Source organism: Misgurnus anguillicaudatus, chromosome 7 (assembly GCF_027580225.2).
Source record: "Misgurnus anguillicaudatus chromosome 7, ASM2758022v2, whole genome shotgun sequence".
Classification (NCBI taxonomy): domain Eukaryota; kingdom Metazoa; phylum Chordata; class Actinopteri; order Cypriniformes; family Cobitidae; genus Misgurnus; species Misgurnus anguillicaudatus.
This window is the reverse complement of record NC_073343.2, coordinates 2564329-2586791: the sequence shown is the minus strand read 5'-3', so window position 1 is coordinate 2586791 and position 22463 is coordinate 2564329. Positions and strand designations below refer to the sequence as shown.

Sequence of the window (22463 nt, the reverse complement as noted above, 5' to 3'; positions counted from 1 at the left end):
GACGACCCATGGCCGCTCGTCCGCCCGTCCGGTCCTCAGAGGACATCTGTAAGTTATTAAAAAATTCATTTAAATTTCAATCAATTTTTCTTATATGCACAATTGTTCTTAAAATCGTATCTTTTAGTCTTACTGACATTATTTTTATTCTTGCTTATCAGGTTTAGCTCAGCCTGAGATTGTGGCCGCGGGTGCGACTGGCAGAGGGCCAGCAGAGGGCCGGCAGAGGGCAGGTCGCGCACGCTCCTCTGGGGGCCGCGCCCGCTCCTCTGGGGGCCGCGCCCGCTCCTGTGAGGGTCGCGCCCACTCCTCTGGCGGTCCTGGCCCTCAGCCGGTCGTGCAGTCGGCCGGCCCTCAGCGGGTTCTGCCGTCAGGGGGTCCTTTGCCGGTCCTGCCGACGGCCGCTCCGTTGATGGTCCCGCCGACGGCCACTGCGACCCGCGGCCGATCTTGTGAAGGCCCCACTAGTGCCCGGGTTACCAGACGACCCATGGCCGCTCGTCCGCCCGTCCGGACCTCAGAGGACATCTGTAAGTTATTAAAAAATTCATTTAAATTTCAATCAGTTTTTCTTATATGCACAATTGTTCTTAAAATCGTATCTTTTAGTCTTACTGACATTATTTTTATTCTTGCTTATCAGGTTTAGCTCAGCCTGAGATTGTGGCCGCGGGTGCGACTGGCAGAGGGCCAGCAGAGGGCCGGCAGAGGGCAGGTCGCGCACGCTCCTCTGGGGGTCGCGCCCGCTCCTCTGGGGGCCGCGCCCGCTCCTGTGGGGGTCGCGCCCACTCCTCTGGCGGTCCCGGCCCTCAGCCGGTCGTGCAGTCGGCCGGCCCTCAGCCGGTCGTGCAGTCGGCCGGCCCTCAGCGGGTTCTGCCGTCGGCCGGTCCTTTGCCGGTCCTGCCGACGGCCGCTCCGTTGCTGCTCCGGCCGACGGCCACTGCGACCCGCGGCCGATCCTGTGAAGGTCCCACCCGTGCCCGGGTTACCAGACGACCCATGGCTGCTCGTCCGCCCGTCCGGTCCTCAGAGGACATCTGTAAGTTATTAAAAAATTCATTTAAATTTTAATCCGTTTTTCTTATATGCACAATTGTTCTTAAAATCGTAACTTTTAGTCTTACTGACATTATTTTTATTCTTGCTTATCAGGTTTAGCTCAGCTTGAGATTGTGGCCGCGGGTGCGACCGGCAGAGGGCTGGCAGAGGGCCAGCAGGGGTCAGGTCGCGCACGCTCTTCTGGGGGCCGCACCCGCTCCTCTGGGGGCCGCGCCCGCTCTTGTGGGGGTCGCGCCCGCTCCTCTGGCGGTCCTGGCCCTCAGCCGGTCGTGCAGTCGGCCGGCCCTCAGCCGGTCGTGCAGTCGGCCGGCCCTCAGCGGGTTCTGCCGTCGGCCGGTCCTTTGCCGGTCCTGCCGACGTCCGCTCCGTTGCTGGGCCTGCCGACGGCCACTGCGACCCGCGGCCGATCCTGTGAAGGTCCCACCCGTGCCCGGGTTACCAGACGACCCATGGCCGCTCGTCCGCCCGTCCGGTCCTCAGAGGACATCTGTAAGTTATTAAAAAATTCATTTAAATTTCAATCCGTTTTTCTTATATGCACAATTGTTCTTAAAATCTTAACTTTAAGTCTTACTGACATTATTTTTATTCTTGCTTATCAGGTTTAGCTCAGCTTGAGATTGTGGCCGCGGGTGCGACCGGCAGAGGGCCGGCAGAGGGCCAGCAGAGGGCAGGTCCCGCACGGTCCTCTGTGGGCCGCACCGGCACCTCTGGGGGCCGCGCCCGCTCCTGTGGGGGTCGCGCCCGCTCCTCTGGCGGTCCTGGCCCTCAGCCGGTTATCTGTAAGTTATTTAAAAATGTATTTACATTTCAAACAGTTTTTCTTATATGCACAAATGTTCCCAAAATCATAATTTTTAGTGTTACTGCCATTATTTTTATTCTTGCTTTTATTCTTGCTCCTCTGCCAGTTCCACCGTGGGCTGCTCCGGCCACTTCCGGCCACTTCATCTTTACTTCAGTAGCTCAGTAAGTTTAACAAATTCTAAAGTGTTTAGGTTGAACATTTGTAAAATTACGTTTTGCTTTAGGGATTTTACAAATAGCAAATGTTAAGTGTTGGAATATTTGCAGCAACAGCTCTTAACAATATTGTTTTATTTTATGTATTTATAGACCTTCCCTTCCACAAGTGCAGCCAGCACCAGCATGTGCGCCCCACAAGCGCCATGCTGGTGCTATGTCACAGGTAAAAATTTGTCCTAAACAAAACTAATGTCAATCTATATGTAAAATGTAGTGTAATATACATGCATTCAATCTTTGTTTGTTTATATTTACAGGAGATACAGACGAGAAAAAGGGCAAGATTTATGCCTCCTGCTCAGTATGTTTATCAAGTTCTCTCTGTTTTAACTTAAACATTTATAATGTAATGTTTAGCTGTTTCAACATTTTTATAGACAGCAGTTGTTTAACGTCTGAATGTTTGTAAAAACAGGTCTTAATTATATTGTTTTATGTATTTATAGACCTTCCTCTCCACAAGTGCAGCCAGCACCAGCATGTGCGTCCCTCAAGCACCGTTCTGCTGCTATGTCACAGGTAAAAATTTGTTCTAAACAAAACTAATGTCAATCTATATGTAAAATGTAGTGTAATATACATGCATTCAATCTTTGTTTGTTTATATTTACAGGAGATACAGACGAGAAAAAGGGCAAGATTTACGCCTCCTCCTCAGTATGTTTATCAAGTTCTCTCTGTTTTAACTCAAAAATGTATAATGTAATGTTTAGCTGTTTCAACATTTTTATAGACAGCAGTTGTTTAACGTCTGAATGTTTGTAAAAACAGGTCTTAATTATATTGTTTTATGTATTTATAGACCTTCCTCTACACAAGCTGTCCTTTCAGAGGTAGAAATTTACCTAAACATATCTACTGCCAATTTATATCTAATGTGTAGTGTAATATGCATGTATTACATCTCTATTCTCTTTTGTCTTTGCAGCAAAAAAGAAGAAAAAGAAGGAGGAGAAGGCAAAGGCAAAGGCGAAATCGGGCTATTCAGTAAGTCTCAGCAAGTCTAGCAAAATCTCAGTTTTAACAAAAGTTTAATGTTTGACTGTTTGCAGAAATGAAGAATATTGCTGGTCATTAAGAAATGTGTTTATGTATTTATAGACGTGCACTTCAAGCCCAGAGTGCATCTACTCTCCAGGCTTCGTCTAGCACTGTGGTCTCACAGGTAAAAATTTACCAGAGCCCTGAATATAACAAGTGTCATGTTATATTTAATATGTAGAGTGACGTACATGCATTAAATCTCCATTTGTTTTATTTTCAGGCTTCAATAAGCAGTGCTATAGACAGCCTGGAGAGAAAGCTGTTTTGCTTGTCCGTTCACAAAAAATGAAGTTGAGGGCAGCAGCAGCAGCAGAAAGCTTCAATGAAGCCCCCCCGCCCCAAAAAATACAATTAAACAATTTAAGGACCTGAAACTTGAGATCATTGCTTTACAACTTTTTAAACTTATTACTCAGTTAGCTGGATTTCATTGTTATTTTTTGGGTTCTTTGATCTATTTGGTTCTTAGAATCACATCCTGTAGTTGCTGTCAAGCAACAGATTCAAACGTTAAAACCTGTCCGGGATCAGGTTAAGTTCAACAATAATAACAGCTTATCAGTATCAGAGGTGATGGGGGAAGTCTGTCACATGCGTGTCCTCTCCATGTTATTAAGAGAAATCTGTTGAGGATGGTGTGATATGAGATTTCTGAATTCAACGTGTAAAATGAGAAAAAAGTTGAGAGAGAGAGAGAGAAATTTGATGAGAAAAAATGAAAAAGAAATTTGACTCAGACAAAAGGTCCTCCATTCTTTTATAATAGTAACATTAAAACGGGTTAGATTACAGATGAGTACAGTGTTCAAGCTTAAAATCAGGTAAACAATTCAAGATGTCAGGATCTACAGCCATACATTTTACATTACATTAACATTAACTCATTAGCAGATGTCATGAGTTGCAGGGTTTCTTCTCATGGTTCCCAAATGGCTACAGACAGACAGCTGTATATTCTGTTTGATAACCGTATATCCTCCAGCAATGAAGAAGCTCAAAGCTGGAAGTTTTATGTGAAGACGTGGCAGACAGAAATACTAATCGTGCATCATGAAGTGTTATACAGTAAATTATTAATGCGTTTTGTTCGTTGATTTATATGGATTCGTTTTAAATATTTAATTTTATTCATTTTTTTATTGTTTTGTTGAAAGATCCGTCTAAAGACTCGTATGTTTAACTAAGCGTTCCCTGATTTATTGCTTGACCCAAACCAAACGCACATCTATCTTACTGTAAAAACTGTACATTATATCAGCAGCCTTCAAACTAACTTGTTTTTTCTGCATTTCTCATCCTTTAGTTCCCAAAGAGACATGAAGAGACTGACAGATCCAGCTCCGGTTCAGTGTGATGCTCAATGATGACTGCAGCCAACGAGTCAACCAGAAGCAATGAAATCTGTGATGATCAAAGCCTTTAACTTTGCATCCCATGATCTGCCGCCAATGAATGTGACGCCATTGCACTTATTTTGTCATCTTACATCCAGCTGAGAGGGACTTTCGGCTACATAAAAATATTCAGATAATCATCCCATCATATATTAATTCTCATGATGTATTTTAAGTACTAATGTAAAAATATGTTAATGGTTTTATTATTTTCACAGATAAGTGATGCGGTGTGAGGATGAGACCTTCCACATGCTCCTGAAGTGTGATGCAGAAACGAAATCGGAGGATTTATCTGTCGCTGACCACAACTACACCTAAAAATCACAGCTGAACCTGAAGCCACCTAAATCTGATATGACACAACAGGGCTGTTTCCCAGATGGGCTTATTCTAGTACCAGACTAAAATGCAAATGTGAGCTGCCATCATTTTGTACTGACATCTCAACATATATCAGTGTTTTGTCTCAAGATGCACACCAGTATCGTTTTTAATATATATATTTTTTAAACTACTTAAATTTGGTCATATATTAAAACATTTTATTTGATTAAGGGGCAGATTCCCAAAGAGGGATTAGGTTAATCCAGAACTAGGCCTTATAGTTATATAACGACATTTAAGTAGTTTTTACAAACATACCTTACAAAAAAACAATACTGGGTGCATCTTAAAACAAAACATTGGCACTGATATATGTTAATGTCAATACAAGAGGTTTTTAAATATATTTAGATTTTTTTTGTTAAACGAAGGCAACTCAAACATGCATTGTAGTCTGGGACTGAGATAAGCCCTGTATGGAAAACCACCCCTAAATATCTACAGTATCTAACAGGTGGTAAACTTGGCCTGTTTAATGAAAATATTGAATTGATGTTATTTCTTGACACTAAACATTTCTGTTGGTTTTAATAGTGAGATCCAAATAATTTTAATGTTGGAGCACACACACACACACATAAATATTTTGAATGACATTTTATTCATTATGTTTAAACACTTTGGGGCGATTTCCCGGACAGGGATTAGTCTGTCCAAATTGAGGCACTTTGTTTTGCTCCAAAATGCACACAAGTAATGTTTTAAGTAAGGCATGTTGGTAACACTTTACAATAAGGTTCATTAGTTAACTACATTAGTTAACCTGAACTAATAATCAACTGCACTTATAAAGCATTCATTAATCTTGGTAATATTAAATTTAACAATTACTAAGACTTTATTAAAATCTTGTTAACATTAGTTAATACAGTGTGAACTAACATGAACAAACAATTTAAAGATTTATTTCTATTAACTAACATTAACAAAAATTAATAAATACTGTAACAAATGTATTGCTGATGGTTTGTTCATGTTAGGTAATACATTAACTAATGTTTGTTAAAACTAGTTTATATATAATTATATATACTAGTTATATATTTTAAACTAAGGCCTAGTCCTGGTTTAAGCTAATCCCTTTCCGGGAAACCATCCCTTAGACTTTCAACAAATACATGAACAGTTTATATAAATAAAGTAGATTATTGTAAATAACTTGAAGATTTACTCATATATAAACACGTTTTTTTGGATAAACAAATAAATATTGAAACATTTGAGCCATAAGAATAATTCAGATGTATGTAGGCCTAATATACATGTATGGTAATCAGCTGTGCATCTTGACATCAGAGGTGGGTAGTATTGAATTACATTTAAATTGTTATATTTTCTTGAGTATTTTTTTGTAACTAGTACTTTTAGAGTATATATAAAGATGGACACTTTTTCTAGTGGAAAAAACTGTACTTTTATTCTGCTACTGTCAAATGGTAATGATTAATAAATATCAATATAGCCACCTGAGTCCCAGCAATTCATTTTTGTCTTCTGTATAATGAACATGAGTATCAGACCTCTAAGTCAAGCACATTTTGTTCAACCTATTTGAATCATACTGTTTGGTCCAGAGGACATCCTCTGGGTCTTATATGGGGACACAAACTTTTCAAAACAACAACAGTTGTGATTTTCACATTTTATAGCAACAAGGGAACTAAGTAATACTTTTCTGCAGAATATATATTTGATAATCATCTTTTTTTTTCCAAAATGAGAGTCTAGACTGTATTTAGCTGTATTTCAAACATGTAGACCATCATTTTGATCCTTACAAAGCAAAATTTTATTTGATGTCCTTTGTAGTGGACACCAGGATTTTGTTCTTATGTTTGGTTCACTTAATAGGTAGTAACTTCTATGGCAGATGTTGAGAAGTTTTAAAATAAAATAATTTTTAACACTTATACTGTAAAATACTTATATTCTGGTTCCAAAACATTTCCTGGAGTAGATACATTTTTCTTGTATTCTGTTGACTTTTCATGAAACAATTGTTTTATAGCCTAAGAGCTTTGTTTACCTTGTTTTGTTGTAGGAGCGCAACAGGCGAAAGTAGTGAAAACACGAAATGGAGTTTAAATTATATGGACTCTAATGAGCCAAATGGAATGAATTTGAGGAAGCAGCAGCGTGAAAGTCAATGACAGTAACTTAGTTTTGGTAAACCATTCTCTGCAAGCATAATACCACCCCTCCATCTGCACTATCCAACCACAGCACTGCCATTTAGTGCCGAGATCAGCTCATTTGCATTTTAAAGGACACACCCAAAACGGCACATTTTCACCTACAAAGTGTCAATTTTAACATGTTATAATAAATGATCTAGATGGTATTTTGAGCTAAAACTTCACATACGTATTCTGGGGACACCAAATATTTATTTGACATCTTAAAGGGGTCTTGTGAAATGTGGTTTCCTAGTCTTATCTGTCCTCTGACAGTGTGGAATTGTCTGTTTTGACACTGTCTGGACTCTCAGCTCGATACATCAAGTAATTCAGTCCATCGTTGTTGAGCACAGGAGAAAGTCCTGTTTCTACATCTTCATCTTCATCCACCCTTGTGCAGACCTCCTCCTCTGACAAAACCAAAAACAGATACTATTAGTACATTTCTAGTTTGCAATGCAATTTAATCCAGAGGATTTTGAGAAACCTAATCATAATGTTTTGTAGGTGAAAAGGAAAGCTTTTATATTGACAATACGAAGTGGTTCTAAAGGGTATATAAAAGAAGAGATAGAAAACATTTCAACATGCTTGTTTCTTACCATCTTCTTGGTATGCTTGGTTTACATGACATGCAATCATATTTTCGCCTATTTGATCTGCTTCGTAATCTCGCAATCTATGCAGGGTTTCCTGTAGGTCCTGGAAGCTTGGCCTTTCATTTGGCCCCTTTTTCCAACAGTCCATCATCAGATTGTACCTATAATATAATATTATAAATCAAAACATGATATAATACAATACAAACAATACAATACATGTTTAAAGCAATTGTTATGTCTTTGTTTTCAGTCAACACATTTAACAATTATTTATTGAACTCACAAACTCTTAGGACACCCGGTTGGTAAAGGCAGTCGTCCACCGGCATTAATGTAGCTTAAGACTTCATGGTTGGTGTATGTTGGATATGGAAGCTAATGTCATAATCTCCCACAGGAGTACACCAAACGCCCTGAAATATGTAAATAACATTGTCATGATAGGATATGAATACCAAAAAAAAAGAAATGTAAATGGCAATATTTTCAATATTTACCAGACATCTGAGTATTTGTTGAAAATTCCATCTGTTAAACTTTCTGTTGACATCCAGCGAACAGGAAATAAACCTTCACCATTTTTCCTGTAGTAGTCATTCTTGTACACATCACGGGCCAATCCAAAGTCGCCTATTTTAATGACTCTGAAGCCACCGCGCCGCCATGTTGGTATACCCAAACATTCCATAAAATCAATGGACGCGATCAGATTTTAATGATAAAACATCACTTTACAAGTCTTCGTTTTTATATCTGAAGTTACCCTGTACATTATTACAACACAAACGTCCTAAGCATGTACATAGTTATTTACTGAAAGTTGTACATTTTAGTTTTGAATCAGTTATTATACATTCATCTTCATTACAGTATCAGATCAGCAGACAGACCGCAGCATTTAGTATTAATGACAAACGTGCTCATTCTGACATCTATATAAATAATCATACTTTGTACCGTATTTTCATGCAATAATTTGCTGGTTTTATGTTATCTAAACTTACAAGTTACCTAAACTTCTTTAGAGAAATAACGCTGACCGTGTAGCTGAATTTCAGAAAAAACTTTATTTATACCCGTGTCATTAACAGAGCGCAGCAAACACACTCACCTTAACGGTTTTTTATAAATTCTTTTTACTGCCCGATTAAAACATAAACATTGAAAATAACACCAGAATTAACAGTTAATTTACGTACACATATCCTAAAGATAATCTTGCGTGACTGATACGCTGTAAAGCGGGGGAATTTAAAACATGATTTTGAATGGAAGTCAATGACACCCTCTGCCGGTTGGGTATACCAAGATGGCGGCTCGAACTCTGCGCTGGCACCTCACGCTGTTACGTTAAGCGTTCTATGCGCAATCCAGTCATTTATATAGATCAGTGGTTATATTATATTCCATTTCTGTCAAGAGATTTTTCTAAAAGTTATACAGAGCACAATCAACACTATTCACAATAAGTAACGATTAAATCCATTAGAATTTCTGTGATGGCTGTTGTTGTTTGTCTTCAGCAGGGTAGTAAAATTGACATTTACATTTTAAATGTCTTCAGATCTTATATTTTACCAAATACATTTTTTTTTAAATATTTAAATATATCACTTTTTGTCCACCAGATGGCGCTTCGTTCAAAATTATTACACAGTTAAATCCAGCATAAAAAATGTAACAATTAGTACTAAATAGTCACTTCAAAATTAACTAAAAAATTAAAATGGAGACAGCAACCAAAGGATAAATCATTTATTGCACTCCGGTGCATTTAACATGAATAATCTCCATTACAAAAGCAGGACAGAAATTCACTTGGTGACTTTTAAAATATTAAAGAGACAAGTTATTTCCCATATACATTCTCATGCAGACTTGCAGTCTAACGTTTGGCTTATTTGCAGGGTTGGATGTATGTAGGCTATATGTGAATTTATCAGGGTGCATTACTACAATCTCTGTTCTGAGATCAGTGTAATTATCCACAATCATGCGACTAGCAGCTATTGTGCTGGTTTCTGAATTATAGTTTGTATGATAATAATGAAAAAATATGACATTTATTACAGGTCCCACAGGCTTAAATTTATTCCCATCATTTGAGATTTATCTCAGTCTAGAGACTGAAAACACCACTGACAATTTCAGTGTCCAAAAATATTAAAAATTCAGTCAATATTGCATTTATAAACATGTAAAATAAAAAAAAATGGGTTCAAGATGTGTGCTCTTGCATTTCGTAAAATGCATAATATACTGTAAATAAGCGCAGGATGTATTGATAAAAGAACAGGAATTTTGGATTATTTCTTCTCTACGGGATAGTTTTCCAGTTTTTTTTACTGAATCTTTGGCAGTTCTTCTCCTAAATATACAAAAGTGCTGCTTAGACCATAAAAGCTTCTAAATAACTTAGAAAGCCCTATACGTGTCATCTTTTTTTAAACAATATGTACCATAAAAACCCTGGCCACATCTTATAAAAAGTTTACTTCAAACTTGTATTACCTAAACGTCTATTTGTGCTGAAAAACCTTCATATGACAATATAGTTGGGTTATTTAATAAAAAGGGGTGCGACTGATGTGTTCACTTCCTTAAGATACATTCAAAAAACCTAACAGCTGTCAAGCATACCTTCTTATTTTTTTTCTTTTTACAAAAAAGTAACTTCTTCATATAGCATAAGCGCAAAAAAACATAAAAGGTCAAAAAAGCATGTTCTTCAGAAGCATTATAAACAATCTACATAGCATGTGTACCTTAGGTTAGACACAGCTGACAGAGATCCAAAGGTTACCAAGTAAAAGTTAACTGATTACCAATAACCTCCAAACAGAAAGAAACACTTTTTCATTAGACTTTGTGTGCAGGTATAAAAGAAAAGTAAAGGCAACAAAATAAATCGATGTGGTGCCAACTGTTCCATCCTTTTCCTTTTCATCTCCTCTTAAATATCCAACCTGCATTCAGGACTACATCCATGGTTCATGTTAGGAGGTCGATCAATGCGAATCCTCTCTATGATCAATGACAATCACTCATCTATGTTGAAAAGCAGTTTGTGAAGCGTCCTCGAGTCCATCTGAGGCAGGACGAAAATGCAGTAGATGAGGAGCCAAGCAACAAAGAGGATGTAAATATCAGACCAGCCTGTTTCAGGTGTGGTGGTTTCTGAACTCGCTGCAGTCTTGCTCTGCAACCTGTAAAGCGACACACAAGCACATATATGTTATTATCACATCTAGTTTATAAAGATACATTTTTCGATTACATCACCACAGGATTGTCAGTGACAACACACACAACACTAAAACACACCAGGGGCATTTACACAACCTATGCCACGCCGCTAATGCCACACCCCGAATGCTACGCCCCAATGGCACCCATATCAGCAGGTGCAGGGAAGACGCCCAGTTTAAACACTACAAACACTCCTATTGTGTTAATATGAGACAGCAGGGCTAATAAAACAGACAGAGTTGTTTGTCTGGCAGGTTTATAATGCTGTTTAAAGCTACTGAGTCAGCTGTACCACTTTAGATTAAAAGCTAATAGTACTACTACTGCATTGTGTAATGAATGGGGATTGACTCTGTAAAACAAGACAATAGCGAATTATATCACACTAAAGGATGGTTGAACATGTACAAATGTCTATTAATAACTACTGTAGTTATTTTCTTACAAGAGGTTATGAGATAGGGGTATGGTTTTTATATGTAGGGGAGACCGGGGCACAACCTAATGCTTTTTGGCTCAATCATTAAAAAATATTTGAGTTTGATTATTTATGTTTTTACACAAGCAAGCAACACATACATATATGGTATAAATGAACATTTTTTTGTTTGTTTCTATTACTTACCATTCTTGGACAATTTCACCAAACATGACAGAAGTGCAAACGTTACAACTCACCCCATAGGTGGGGTTAATTGTAACAGGCAGAGGGTTAAGTGTAACACTTGCTAAAAATTAAGTTTGCAGGAAAATATTTCAATACTATTTTGTCTATATACTTGAAGTGGATATTGTCTATAATAGACAGGTATCCACAATGTATTAATTCATCCAGCCCTTTTCTAACAATAGTTCAATTATAAATGGATACAAATGTCTAAATACATGAGAAAAATCAGCACAATTATGACAAAAAATATTTTTTAATATGTGACCCAGTCTGTAAAATCATACTAAAGTCATAAAATTAAATTCTAAGATAATGAAAATCAAAGTCTGATTTAAGCCATTTATTTAATTATTATTTTAATCTTTGTCATGACCTTATTCAATTAATATTAAAGATATGAACAAAAATAAATTTGACAAACAATTTTTGATAAGACAGGCACATTTATTTTTTGGCAGCCAGCAAACATTCGTGTGTAGCCTATTTAAAACAACGCCAAGAATTACGCCAGTGCTTCTCAAATAGTGGGGCGGGACCCCCAGGGGGGGGCTCGAAGCGACACCAGGGGGGGCGCGTGAGACCCTGGGGAAAAATACTTTTTCAGGAAGTGATTTTTTTGCACTGTCACTTAAAGACATTGCACCCCAATCACGCTGATAAGCCGCTTGAGTTTTTATTATTATTTATTGATTATATTTAATTTAATTTTTCAGTATCAAATGGCCAAAAATATTATACTTTAAATAAGATTTTTTTTCAGGCAAATTGATGCATTTTAAGTCTTTTCTGTTACAGACTAAAAAAACAATGTTAATAAAGTTATTCTTTGCTGTAAGTTGATCGATATTTCTTTTTTAATATTCTTTTTTCTTGTTTTCTTTAATGTTAATAAGGATACAATGTTTTGCAGATGTGTCATTTTATAGATAAATTATACTATTTACAGTCGCGGCGGAGAGTTGGGGGGGCGCAAAATGTTTACTTCTTCTTAGGGGGGGCATGACAGAAAATAATTGAGAAGCACTGAATTACGCTAACGTTAGCGGTTTTCATATCTTAACTGCTGAGGGGTTAGTTGTAACACAGCGTTACAATTAACCCCGCTGGGTCAAAATATTTTTAAGCCCACCAAAAAAATTGCTAAGAGCTGCAGACAAATTTCAAAATGATGCTATGTTTTAGTCAACAAGGCACTTATTAAGATGACACAACATTGGTTTTGGTATCTTAAACACCCAACTTAGAAACCCCCCAAAAAAAAAAAAAAACAATGAAAATATTTACTTGCATGCCACCGAAACACTTTTTCATTACTAACTCGATGGAAAAACTTGAAACCTTTGCATAAATTTGCGAAAACAATAGTGTGAAAAAATATGGAAAAAACAAATCACTCAACCCTGTGCAACAATGTCAACGGTCCGTGTTACAACTAACCCTGTGTTAGTTTTTGCCCTGTGCACCCCTATTCATATGAAAAGATGACAAAATATTAAATGCTCTCTTATTTGCAAGGTGCTTTGGATAAAAATGTCTCATGAATGAATAATGTAGGAGAGATGTAGGACATATTCAAAATGTGCATTTTGAATAAAAGTGTCTGCCGAATGAAAAAATGGAAAAGCAAAAAAGCAAATATAAAGACACATTTGTTACCTTTTATTTATAGCACCGTCCAGTTTGCTGCCATCTATGGTCTTTCCATTTTGTCCCTGGGAAAAACAACAGACTGCTGAGTTCAAAGGACTTAAATACACTCCCTAAATTTAGCAAAGATCAAGCAAGGAAAAAATCACAATAGATTTCTTTGCATTTCCCTAACAAAATAAATGTGATGTTTGACATCAATTACAATCGAAAATGGGTGTTGTAAGCATAAATATGTATTACTAGATACGTCATTAGTAGCTTTATCTATGTGCAAGGCCGTATGAAACCCAGTGTTGCCAAGTTGGCGCTTTCCTGTGGAATCTGATTAACTAATGTTTTTATCTCAGAATAAATGTGAAAGGATTTTGTTCACCTGCAGTAAATATTAAGGTAAGATTATTTTATTTATGATAGTAAAGTTTTGGTATTAGGGAAAAGGTCATTGGTATAGATTTGATTTTTACGCAAATGGCAACTCTGCCAAGCCCGAGAGCAAGCAAGCTGACTGTGCGGCGACAACCGTATTACTGTATATTTATCAAACGTCCTGTGTTTTAAAACCCGAGCTATTACACAAAAACATTCTCGCCTGTGAAAATGTATCCTATTTTTTCAAGAATGGAAATCTCGATTTACAACCACCAAAAGCTAAACAATGAATCCTGACTGTGAGGGACGTATGCATGGAGTTCGTATCTAGTTATACACATCTATGGTTGTGGGTGGTTTGCCAGGGTTTGTAAAAAGTTACATTAAGTTTAATATTTAAGGTTCAGACAAACCCCCAACATGTCCGGCTGATTAAGCACAAATGTAAATTCATTCTTGTTCAGTTACAAACCTTTGCTTCACTGTTGTCAATGATCTTCCTCAAGTGTATAGTAGTCAAAGGCTGGCTTGCGTCCGTGACCGCTCCGTCCCTTTTAAGAAATAGATAAATGTGTTACGACTGATAAAACGCACATTTTATAAGCTCAACTGAACTTTAAAGAACCTTACATGGACATAAGTTACAGTTAAGCTCATTGAGCTGAAGCCCAGCCAGAAAAAACTACTTCTTTTAATGGAAAACAGATATTTTTTACAGTAACATCACGCTATGAGATCAAACCGTTTGCATTAGTCATATAAAATGGATATGACCCCCGCTTGCCAACTGCAAGTTATTTGAGTATCACGGGTTTCAAAGCTAAACATAACGGAGTACATTTAAGGCAATGTACAAGGGATTCATGTGAGGTCACATCCTTCAGAAAACACAAAGTCCTCCTGCGACATGCTTGTTCCTGTGGGAGGCTAACAATAGATTAGTACCTCAGGGTCTCAGTGTTTTCTTTGGCACCGGTTGGGTCCATATCTGTCTTAATGAGTTCACGATGCTCAGTTGGGGATTCCGGCTCCACCGCTCCCCATTCTCCAGGGTGCCTGTCAAATGGACTTTGCTCCTGGAGATCAGGTCCTGCTTTTGCCTAGACAGACACATAAAGAGCAAAAAAATGGGGTTTGATTATCAGGGGAAAAATCAAAAAGTCAAGAAGCTTTATTGTCATTTCAACCATATATGTGACCCTGGACCACAATCATCAGTTTGGCATGGGTATATTTGTAGCAATAGCCAACAATACACTGTATGGGTCAAAATTATAGATATTTATGCCAACAATCATGGAAATTAAGTTAAGATCATATTCCAAGATGATATTTTGTACATTTCCTACTAAAAATATATAAAAAATGTATTTGGGTCAATGACGTGACGTAAATTATTTTGTATCCGTATGGTTCAATTAAATGTAAAAGGGTTAACATTTCAAAATAAATTTGCAGATTACTTGCATAAATTCAGTTTTTTGAGGACCAAGTCTAAAATTTCTGGTTTTATTTCATTTTGAAAGAATATTACACTGAAAAAAATGATTGATTGAATTTAATCCATTTTTTTAAGGTAAGTGGTTGCAATCTATTTATTTAAGCTACATTTAAAGTCACAATGAAATTGAAATGAAAAACTATATATATTTTTTAAATATCGTGGTATTATTAACAAATTACTTATCTGTGAGCTTCATTATTAAAAAAAAAAAATTGTGTGTGCTCATAATCTTTAATCAAAAATGCAAATCTCCTCCCCTCCTCAAAACGATCTCTCTTCACTTCCGGTCATAAGTATGGCAGGTGGGCGGGGTCCGGGAGAAGATCGCAGTGATTAGCAATTAGCAACACGACCCAACTTCAAACGATCCAATCAGATTTCAATAGACAAATTCAAATCCAGCCCTGCCGTATTTCATATCATAAGCCGGTTTCACTCAGATATACGTCACCACGGGAAAAATAAGGCATCGAATCGCTACTTCCGTTTCATGGCAACTTTAAACAAAAGTTTTATATTTTATTTTACCTTACTAATCTTTTTTGTTTAAACGTAGCTTAAATAAATTGATTGCAACTACTTACCTTAAAATAATTTATTAAATTCAATGAATCCTTTTTTTCAGTGTAGGGGATAATTGCAAAAATGTCAATGTGGTGTAACCAGTCTGTGTCAATTGGTGTAACTAGTATTTTTTTAAATGAAAATATAGTATATAGTCATACAATTTTCATGCATACATTTTTTTTGTGGACCAAGTCTAAAATTTCTGGTTTTATTTCATTTTGAAAGATTATTTGGGGAATAATTGCAAAAATGTCAATGTGGTGTAACCAGTCTGTGTCAACTGGTGTAACTTTTTTTTAAAAATAAAAATATAGTCATACAATTTTAATGCATAAATTATTTTTTTGTGGATCAAGTCTAAAATGTATGTTTTTTTTTTTCATTTTAAAAGAACATTTGGGGAATAATTGCAAAAATGTCAATGTGGTGTAACCGGTCTGTGTCAATTGGTGTAACTAGTATTTTTTGTTAAATGAAAATATAAATATAGGTCATACATTTTTTTTAAATAAAACACAGTCATTTTACATCATTTGTCAAAGATTATTTAGAAAACAGAGCTGTTTTTAGCATATGTCAGGACAAAAATGTATAAAAATTTACATTTACAATAACTAATAAAATTATATTTTAAAATGATTACATGCCATCAAGGTGGATAAAATATTTAATATTTCTCATTCTTTGGTGCAATTGGCGGTTACACCATTTGACATTTTCAGGTCCTTTCATAAAAATGGTGCAAATATATTTTTTTTTGTTGCATAAAATCAACATAAATGCACTATGTGCATTGAAATAAACCTGATCCATGCTTTTAAAACATTTTTTTAAAGATTTTTGAGTTTCTTATATTGCCAAACCGTTTTTGTAACTGACCCATTTATCAGTAGCAACATGTAAGGCTGGGACGTTTAATTGCGGTTCAGGATCGATTCAGACAAGTTTTATTAGTATGAATCGCGAAGTTGATGTTATGCACATCTCTTTCATGTATTATGGCTCTTTGATAGTCTTTATCAGTCTAAAAATCACTGAATTTAAGTAATTTATATAGCATGCATTTGAAAAAAAGCCACACTCGTCAAACATAATCATTACAACTTTTCATGTATTTTTATGACTTTTGGATGTAGCAGTATTTCACCGCAATTTTTTTTTGCACCCTCAGATTTTCGATTTTCAAATAGTCTCGGCCAAATGTTGTCCTATCCTAACAAACCATACATCAATGGAAAGCTTATTTATTAATTTATATGTATACATCTCAATTTCAAATTGACCCTTATAAATGGTTTTATGTTTACATAAAAACAACACAGGGAGCTAAGGACGAGGCGAGAAGCGCTGCATCGCATGTAGGACAACTCGCAGGTATCGCACACCGGACGTGTAAATTAAATAGTTCAAGCTTAGCCAGACAGAGTCTGCCTCAAGATAAAAAATATACGTTAGCAGCCTAATTGTTAACAATTTGGGACAAATGTGAAGTTATTTAATGTTAAACTATGTGAGTGGCGCGACAGGGATTTGAGCAGCGTCCAGAGTCACAGCGGACAGCCGCCATCAGCCCCTTAAAACAAGTTTGAGTTGTCTCAATGAAAAATAACTTGCAATGACAGATCTTAAAATAAGCCAGTGTCAATAATTTGTCTCAAGATACACACCAGTAACATCTTTTTCTGATGCATTTTTATTAAAGATACTTAAACCTGAAGCCTAGTCCTGGCTTTAGCTAAGCCTTGTCTGTAAAACCAGGCCATAGTGTCATAAATGACATAAACCCCCCCCCCCCCCCCCCAGGGTGGGCCGGGGTTCTCCACCAGGATGAAATCTAAAACACTGCTGTACCCTTTGTTTGTCAAATGCATAAATATAAATGTGATGGTCCCTAAAAATGTTTTACTGCACACTGCATTGATCTTGCAATGAAAGCGTATTGAATCAATCAATAGTTTATTATTTATTGTACAAATGCTGTACTAGTGCACATAAAATGTAGCACACATTCATTTCTTATTCAAAATATTTTTCTTCTTATAGGTTCATCTGTTTTCAATAACATTTAGTTATTTGGCAGACACTTTTTAATCTTCATTTAAATAAAAATACCCTCAAAATCTGTTTTGATTCATTCAATTGCCTGCTTGCACATTTTTTTTCATTACTTATCCTCAAACAGCTTATGGATGACTTTCTAATGGAGGATATTTTTGGTGGATCATGAAACACTAACACTGAATATCTAGTTAATGTAAGAGTGTGAAAATTCTTAGCTGAAGAAGCACCACATCCCGAGTTATCCTCAATGGACCTGATACTGTAGCTACTGTAACAGATCATTATGGCAAAGCTCAGGTGAACTACATTCAGAAAAAGAGGTTGAAAGAGTGCGAAAAGTATGCTGATATCATTGCTTGTGTTTGTGGGTCAGCCTTGTTTTCTAGGCCAAAGGGAAAAGAAAGTGAAAACTGACCTTTCTCGTCCTAAATCCTTCGCCGTGGCCCTCTGATGCATCTTCAGTGTCGGTATCCGACTCTGTTAGTGAACGCTGAGGAGGTGCGGGCTGGAGAGGAGTCATGCTGAGAGACAGGCGTAGCTCCCCGGGACGTCTTTCAGGATGCCCATGGACACTGATAACGTGTGGGGAGTCAGGAAAGGGTTTCGCATAGACCTCAGATATCGGATCATAACGGTCCACATCATCATGGGGAATTACAGATACAGACCTGTTATTCTTGGATGCTCCGGGCTCCATGTTGTTTGAAACCGGAGCACCATTTGTACTGTGGGAAAACTCGGTATCGTTCACAGCGTCTGACCCACTTCCCGACTCGCTTTTACTTTGGATATGATTTTTGCTAATACTTTTAGTCTCTCCTGGCTCATTTACAAGTCCATTTAGCTTATTGTTCAGTTCATTTGGTATGTGTTTACAGTTTTCACCTGATCCCAACTCGGAATGATAACTGTTCTCGGTCGAGTTATCGTCATCCGAGCCTTTTGCCACTGGACTTCCACACATGTAACAAACTTGATCTTCAACAAGTTCTCCAACTTCACTTTTGCTCTGATCTGACACCACCACAGGTTCCTGCACATCTTCCAATACCACCTCACCTTCAGTAAGACCATTAAGGAGGACATCTTTCTCAGTTTCAGCGTGACCATTTGCAAGAGCCGAGTTTGTTCCTGGTTCCTCTGTTGGTTCTTCAGCCAGATCTGGGCCCAGTTTAATGTCCTCCTCGCTCTCTGAAATGGAGATCCTTTCATACTTGAGAACAGGACATTCGGGCTCATTCCCATCTTCGAAAATGATAGGCTTTTCATCTGGCCCATCCGTCTCCAATGCTTCTGCATTGGAAGAATCAACATTGTCTTGAAAAGATTCAATCTTATTTTCATCTCCACTCCCCTCTGGTTGAGCTGCTATGGCTTCCTTATGATCCTGAAAGTATCCTGAGTCCCTATCTGCATAAGAAGGTACCTCAGAAGATAAAGAATTTGGTTCGGTGGGTTCCAAGCTAACCGCATTGGATTCATTCCTCACGTCTGGTAAACGATCATCAGATTCCTCTTCTTTAAGATCTAAGATATATTTGTAAGCTTCCTCCTCTTCTGTCAGCTGTGTGGATTTGCCATGTAAACTATCCGTCGAGCCGAGAGAAAAGTTCCCCTCATCTATGAAAAGCTCACGGTCCACATGGTTCTCAGGCGTGCCCTCCGGTGAAAACGGTGACCCAAGATCTGACGTACCTTCATCGGTGGTAGTAGAAAATTTCTCACCGATCATACTGCTCTCAATTGTCGGGTCATCTTTGATCAGTTGAGATTCACTTGGCACCTCATTCCAAGAGTCTGGCGAGTTGACCACAGAGTCGGAGATTGAAGGTTGTGGGGAACTGGAGGTTTCACTGGCCCAAGGTTTGTCCTCTGGAGCTTGTGAAAGGACAGGGGACGTCACAGGGGAGCGATCTTCGGACACTGATGAGACAAAGATCTTGGGCGGTGGCTGAACCAAGTCTCTCTTGACCGTGTAAGAATCACGATTCCTCTGTACACCATTCCGAACTGGATAATTGTTGGCGTGAGCATCGATTTTACTTCTTTCCAGAAAATCTGATGTCTCATCCTTTATATAAAAAAAGGAAACATAAACCCCATTAGGCAGGAAATAATGCACTTTTATGTTAAATCATGCTTAAAGGGACATTCTACTTTTTCTGAAAGTATACTCATTTTCCAGCTCTCCTAGAGTTGAACATTTGATTTTTACCGTTTTGGAATCCATTCAGCGGATCTCCGGGTCTGGCGCTACCACTTTTAGCATAGCTTAGCATAATCCATTGAATTTGATTAGACCATTAGCATCGCGCTAAAAAATAACCAAAGAGTTTCGTTATTTTTCCTATTTAAAACTTGACTCTTCTGTGGTTGCATTGTGTACTAAGACCGACGGAAAATTTAAAGTTGCGATTTTCTAGGCAGATATGGCTAGATTGCTGCGTAATATTATTGCGCCTCCTGCAGCCGTGTTACGGCAGCAAAGTCCTTGATTATTACGCCAGAATGAGAGTATAGTTCCTATGCATATCTGCCTAGAAAAATGCAAATTTAAATTTTCCGTCAGTTTTAGTACACGATGTACATACAGTACATGGGTATTTTTAGCGCGATGCTAATGGTCTAATCAGATTCAATGGATTATGCTAAGCTATGCTAAAAGATCAGCTGAATGAATTCCAAAATGATGAAAATCAAATGTTTAACTCTGGGGGAGCTGGAAAATGTGCATATTTTCAAAAAATGAAGTGTCCCTTTAAAGGAATGGTCACTCAAAAATAAAAAATTAACCACACCCTTATCTTTCAAACCTTTTTGAATATTTTTTCACAATAAAGGAAGACAGAATGTTAGAGACTAACTTTAAGTATGTTGAAAAAAATAAGGTGAATGGTGACATTACAAACATTCAGCCTTTTGTTTTCCATGGAACTAAATAAGTAATACAGGTTTGGAATGACATCAGCGTTAGTAAATGACAACATCAATTTATTTTTAGGTGACCTATCACTTATATTAATCAGGATGTCGTTACCTCCTCAATTCCAGGAAAGTGCTCCAAAAACTGGGAGACGTAGGTCATTATGGATTGTTCATCGGGGCGGTCCAGAGTAACGTCTGTGGAGATATATTTTATTTTATTTTTATTATGCATTTCACTGGCTGTAGTAAAACAAATCAAAGCTCTGCCAAAGTTCCTCCAGAAAGCTCAGAAACGTTACATTGTGTCAAAACAAAGCGCTATGAAGTTTACCTTCTGGTTCCAGTAGTCTTGGGATGCCAAGACTGTAGTGTGCCGTTCTGAAGGCATCCTCGATGTTTTCTCTGGCCGATCGGAGCAAAGCCCGTCTCATATCCACCAGGCTGGGGTCGATGGACTTAATCACAGCAAGAAAAGCCAGACCGCTCGCCCAGCTCTTTCCAAAGTCCTGTACAGCAACTCCATATCTGGAGTCAAGTTAGTGAGATAGTGAACATTTCCTTCAAAACCATATTTTAAAAGGGACAATTCACTTTTTTTAAAATATGCTAATTTTCCAGCTCCTCTAGAGTTAAACATTTGACTTTTACCGTTTTGGAATCCATTCAGCCGATCTCCGGGTCTGGTGGTATCACTTTTAGCATAGCTTAGCACAATCAATTGAATATGATTAGACCATTAGCATTGTGTTCAAAAAAGACCAAAGAGTTTCCATATTTTTTCCCCGTTTAAAACTGGACTCTTCCGTAGATGATATTACGCACCGCCCGAAAATAGTCCCCTTGGTAACTTTCAATAGCTGAGGTCTATTTTCGGGCACTGTGCAATATCATTGCGCCTGCTGCAGTCATGTTACGGCAGCAAAGTCCTTTATTATTACGCCAGAATGAGAGTATAGTTCCTAGCCATATCTGCAAAGAAAATTGCAACTTTGAATTTTCCGTCAGTCTTAGTACACGATATAAGTACAGAAGAGTCAAGTTTTAAATAGGAAAAATATTGAAACTCTTTGGTCATTTTTGAGCGTGATGCTAATGGTCTAATCAGATTCAATGGATTATGCTAAACTATGCTAAAAGTGGTACCGCCATACCCGGAGATCAGCTGAATGGAATCCCAAACAACAAAACTCGAATGTTTAACTCTAGGGGATCTGGAAAATGAGCATATTTTCTAAAAAATAAATAAATGGAGTGTCCCTTTAAAATCATCAGTGGTAACCAAAATCTCACATACTTTCTGGTACGTCTCTGAACCCACTGTAGGAGCGTCTTGATCACCCTTCCGTGGCCCCTCGGAGCAACGGTAGGCTTCCTCTCATCCGTGGGTGTGCTGGAGTGGGAAGTGTCCGAATCGGAGCTGGTGGGGATGGATGAGAGACTGGAAGATGAGGGGAACTGACTCTTGATGTTCCCTGTGAGTTCCTTGATCTGTAGAGCAATAAATGGATAAATGACAAACACTTGCTCATGTGATGATACTTCGTATCATGCTGTTAAACAAGCTTTTCCTTTCTATCTAAACACAGGCTAGACTGACGTGATAAGAGAGTCGCCTTGTTTCAAAGAATTACATCCTGATTAGATTAATGTGCAAAGAAACACATTGGGCCTGGTCTACCATTACAGGATTGCCAAAAGATTAAGACAGAGCTGCATGTGCCTGCTAAAATTATGGCAAACACTTAAAGGCACATAGAAAAGCCTCAAGTCTCAAAGGAT

At 37.8% G+C, this 22463-nt stretch overlaps 2 protein-coding genes and 1 long non-coding RNA gene across 3 annotated transcripts in view; 1 reads left to right on the top strand and 2 right to left on the bottom strand.

The window, feature by feature from the left end:
* Positions 1-630: 630 nt before the first annotated feature.
* LOC141365233 (uncharacterized) lies at positions 631-5076 on the top strand. Its single transcript, XM_073869271.1, has 10 exons — positions 631-1039; positions 1153-1548; positions 1662-1841; positions 1971-2028; positions 2176-2248; positions 2699-2742; positions 2888-2918; positions 3014-3072; positions 3187-3250; positions 3350-5076. Exons 1-10 carry the CDS (start codon positions 1000-1002, stop codon positions 3416-3418), a joined length of 1014 nt encoding a protein of 337 aa, XP_073725372.1. The 5' UTR covers positions 631-999; the 3' UTR covers positions 3419-5076.
* A 1731-nt stretch (positions 5077-6807) lies between these two features.
* LOC129417097 (uncharacterized) lies at positions 6808-8325 on the bottom strand. The gene is made up of 4 exons (XR_008635677.2): positions 8187-8325; positions 7973-8102; positions 7690-7847; positions 6808-7497 (listed from the first exon to the last, which is right to left on the bottom strand). It is a non-coding gene; the product is annotated as an uncharacterized lncRNA (long non-coding RNA).
* Positions 8326-9429: 1104 nt separating this feature from the next.
* clmna (calmin a) overlaps positions 9430-22463 on the bottom strand; it is a 34735-nt gene continuing 21701 nt past the window's right edge. The window contains exons 6-13 of the mRNA XM_055171554.2: positions 21979-22172; positions 21016-21209; positions 20797-20879; positions 18175-19830; positions 14573-14727; positions 14100-14178; positions 13265-13320; positions 9430-10895 (exon numbers count right to left, since the gene is read on the bottom strand). Coding sequence (XP_055027529.2) covers positions 10730-10895; positions 13265-13320; positions 14100-14178; positions 14573-14727; positions 18175-19830; positions 20797-20879; positions 21016-21209; positions 21979-22172 — 2583 coding nt within the window. The 3' untranslated portion in view covers positions 9430-10729. The remainder of the gene's footprint in view (positions 10896-13264; positions 13321-14099; positions 14179-14572; positions 14728-18174; positions 19831-20796; positions 20880-21015; positions 21210-21978; positions 22173-22463) is intronic.

Excerpts from the sequence above, each read along its gene's own strand:
- LOC141365233 (XM_073869271.1), top strand. The coding sequence starts at position 1,000 with ATGGCTGCTCGTCCGCCCGTCCGGTCCTCAGAGGACATCT. Across the intron at positions 1,842-1,970 it reads TGGCCCTCAGCCGGTTATCT|TTCCACCGTGGGCTGCTCCG; the intron begins GTAAGTTATTTA and ends CTCCTCTGCCAG. Across the intron at positions 2,743-2,887 it reads AGATTTACGCCTCCTCCTCA|ACCTTCCTCTACACAAGCTG; the intron begins GTATGTTTATCA and ends ATGTATTTATAG.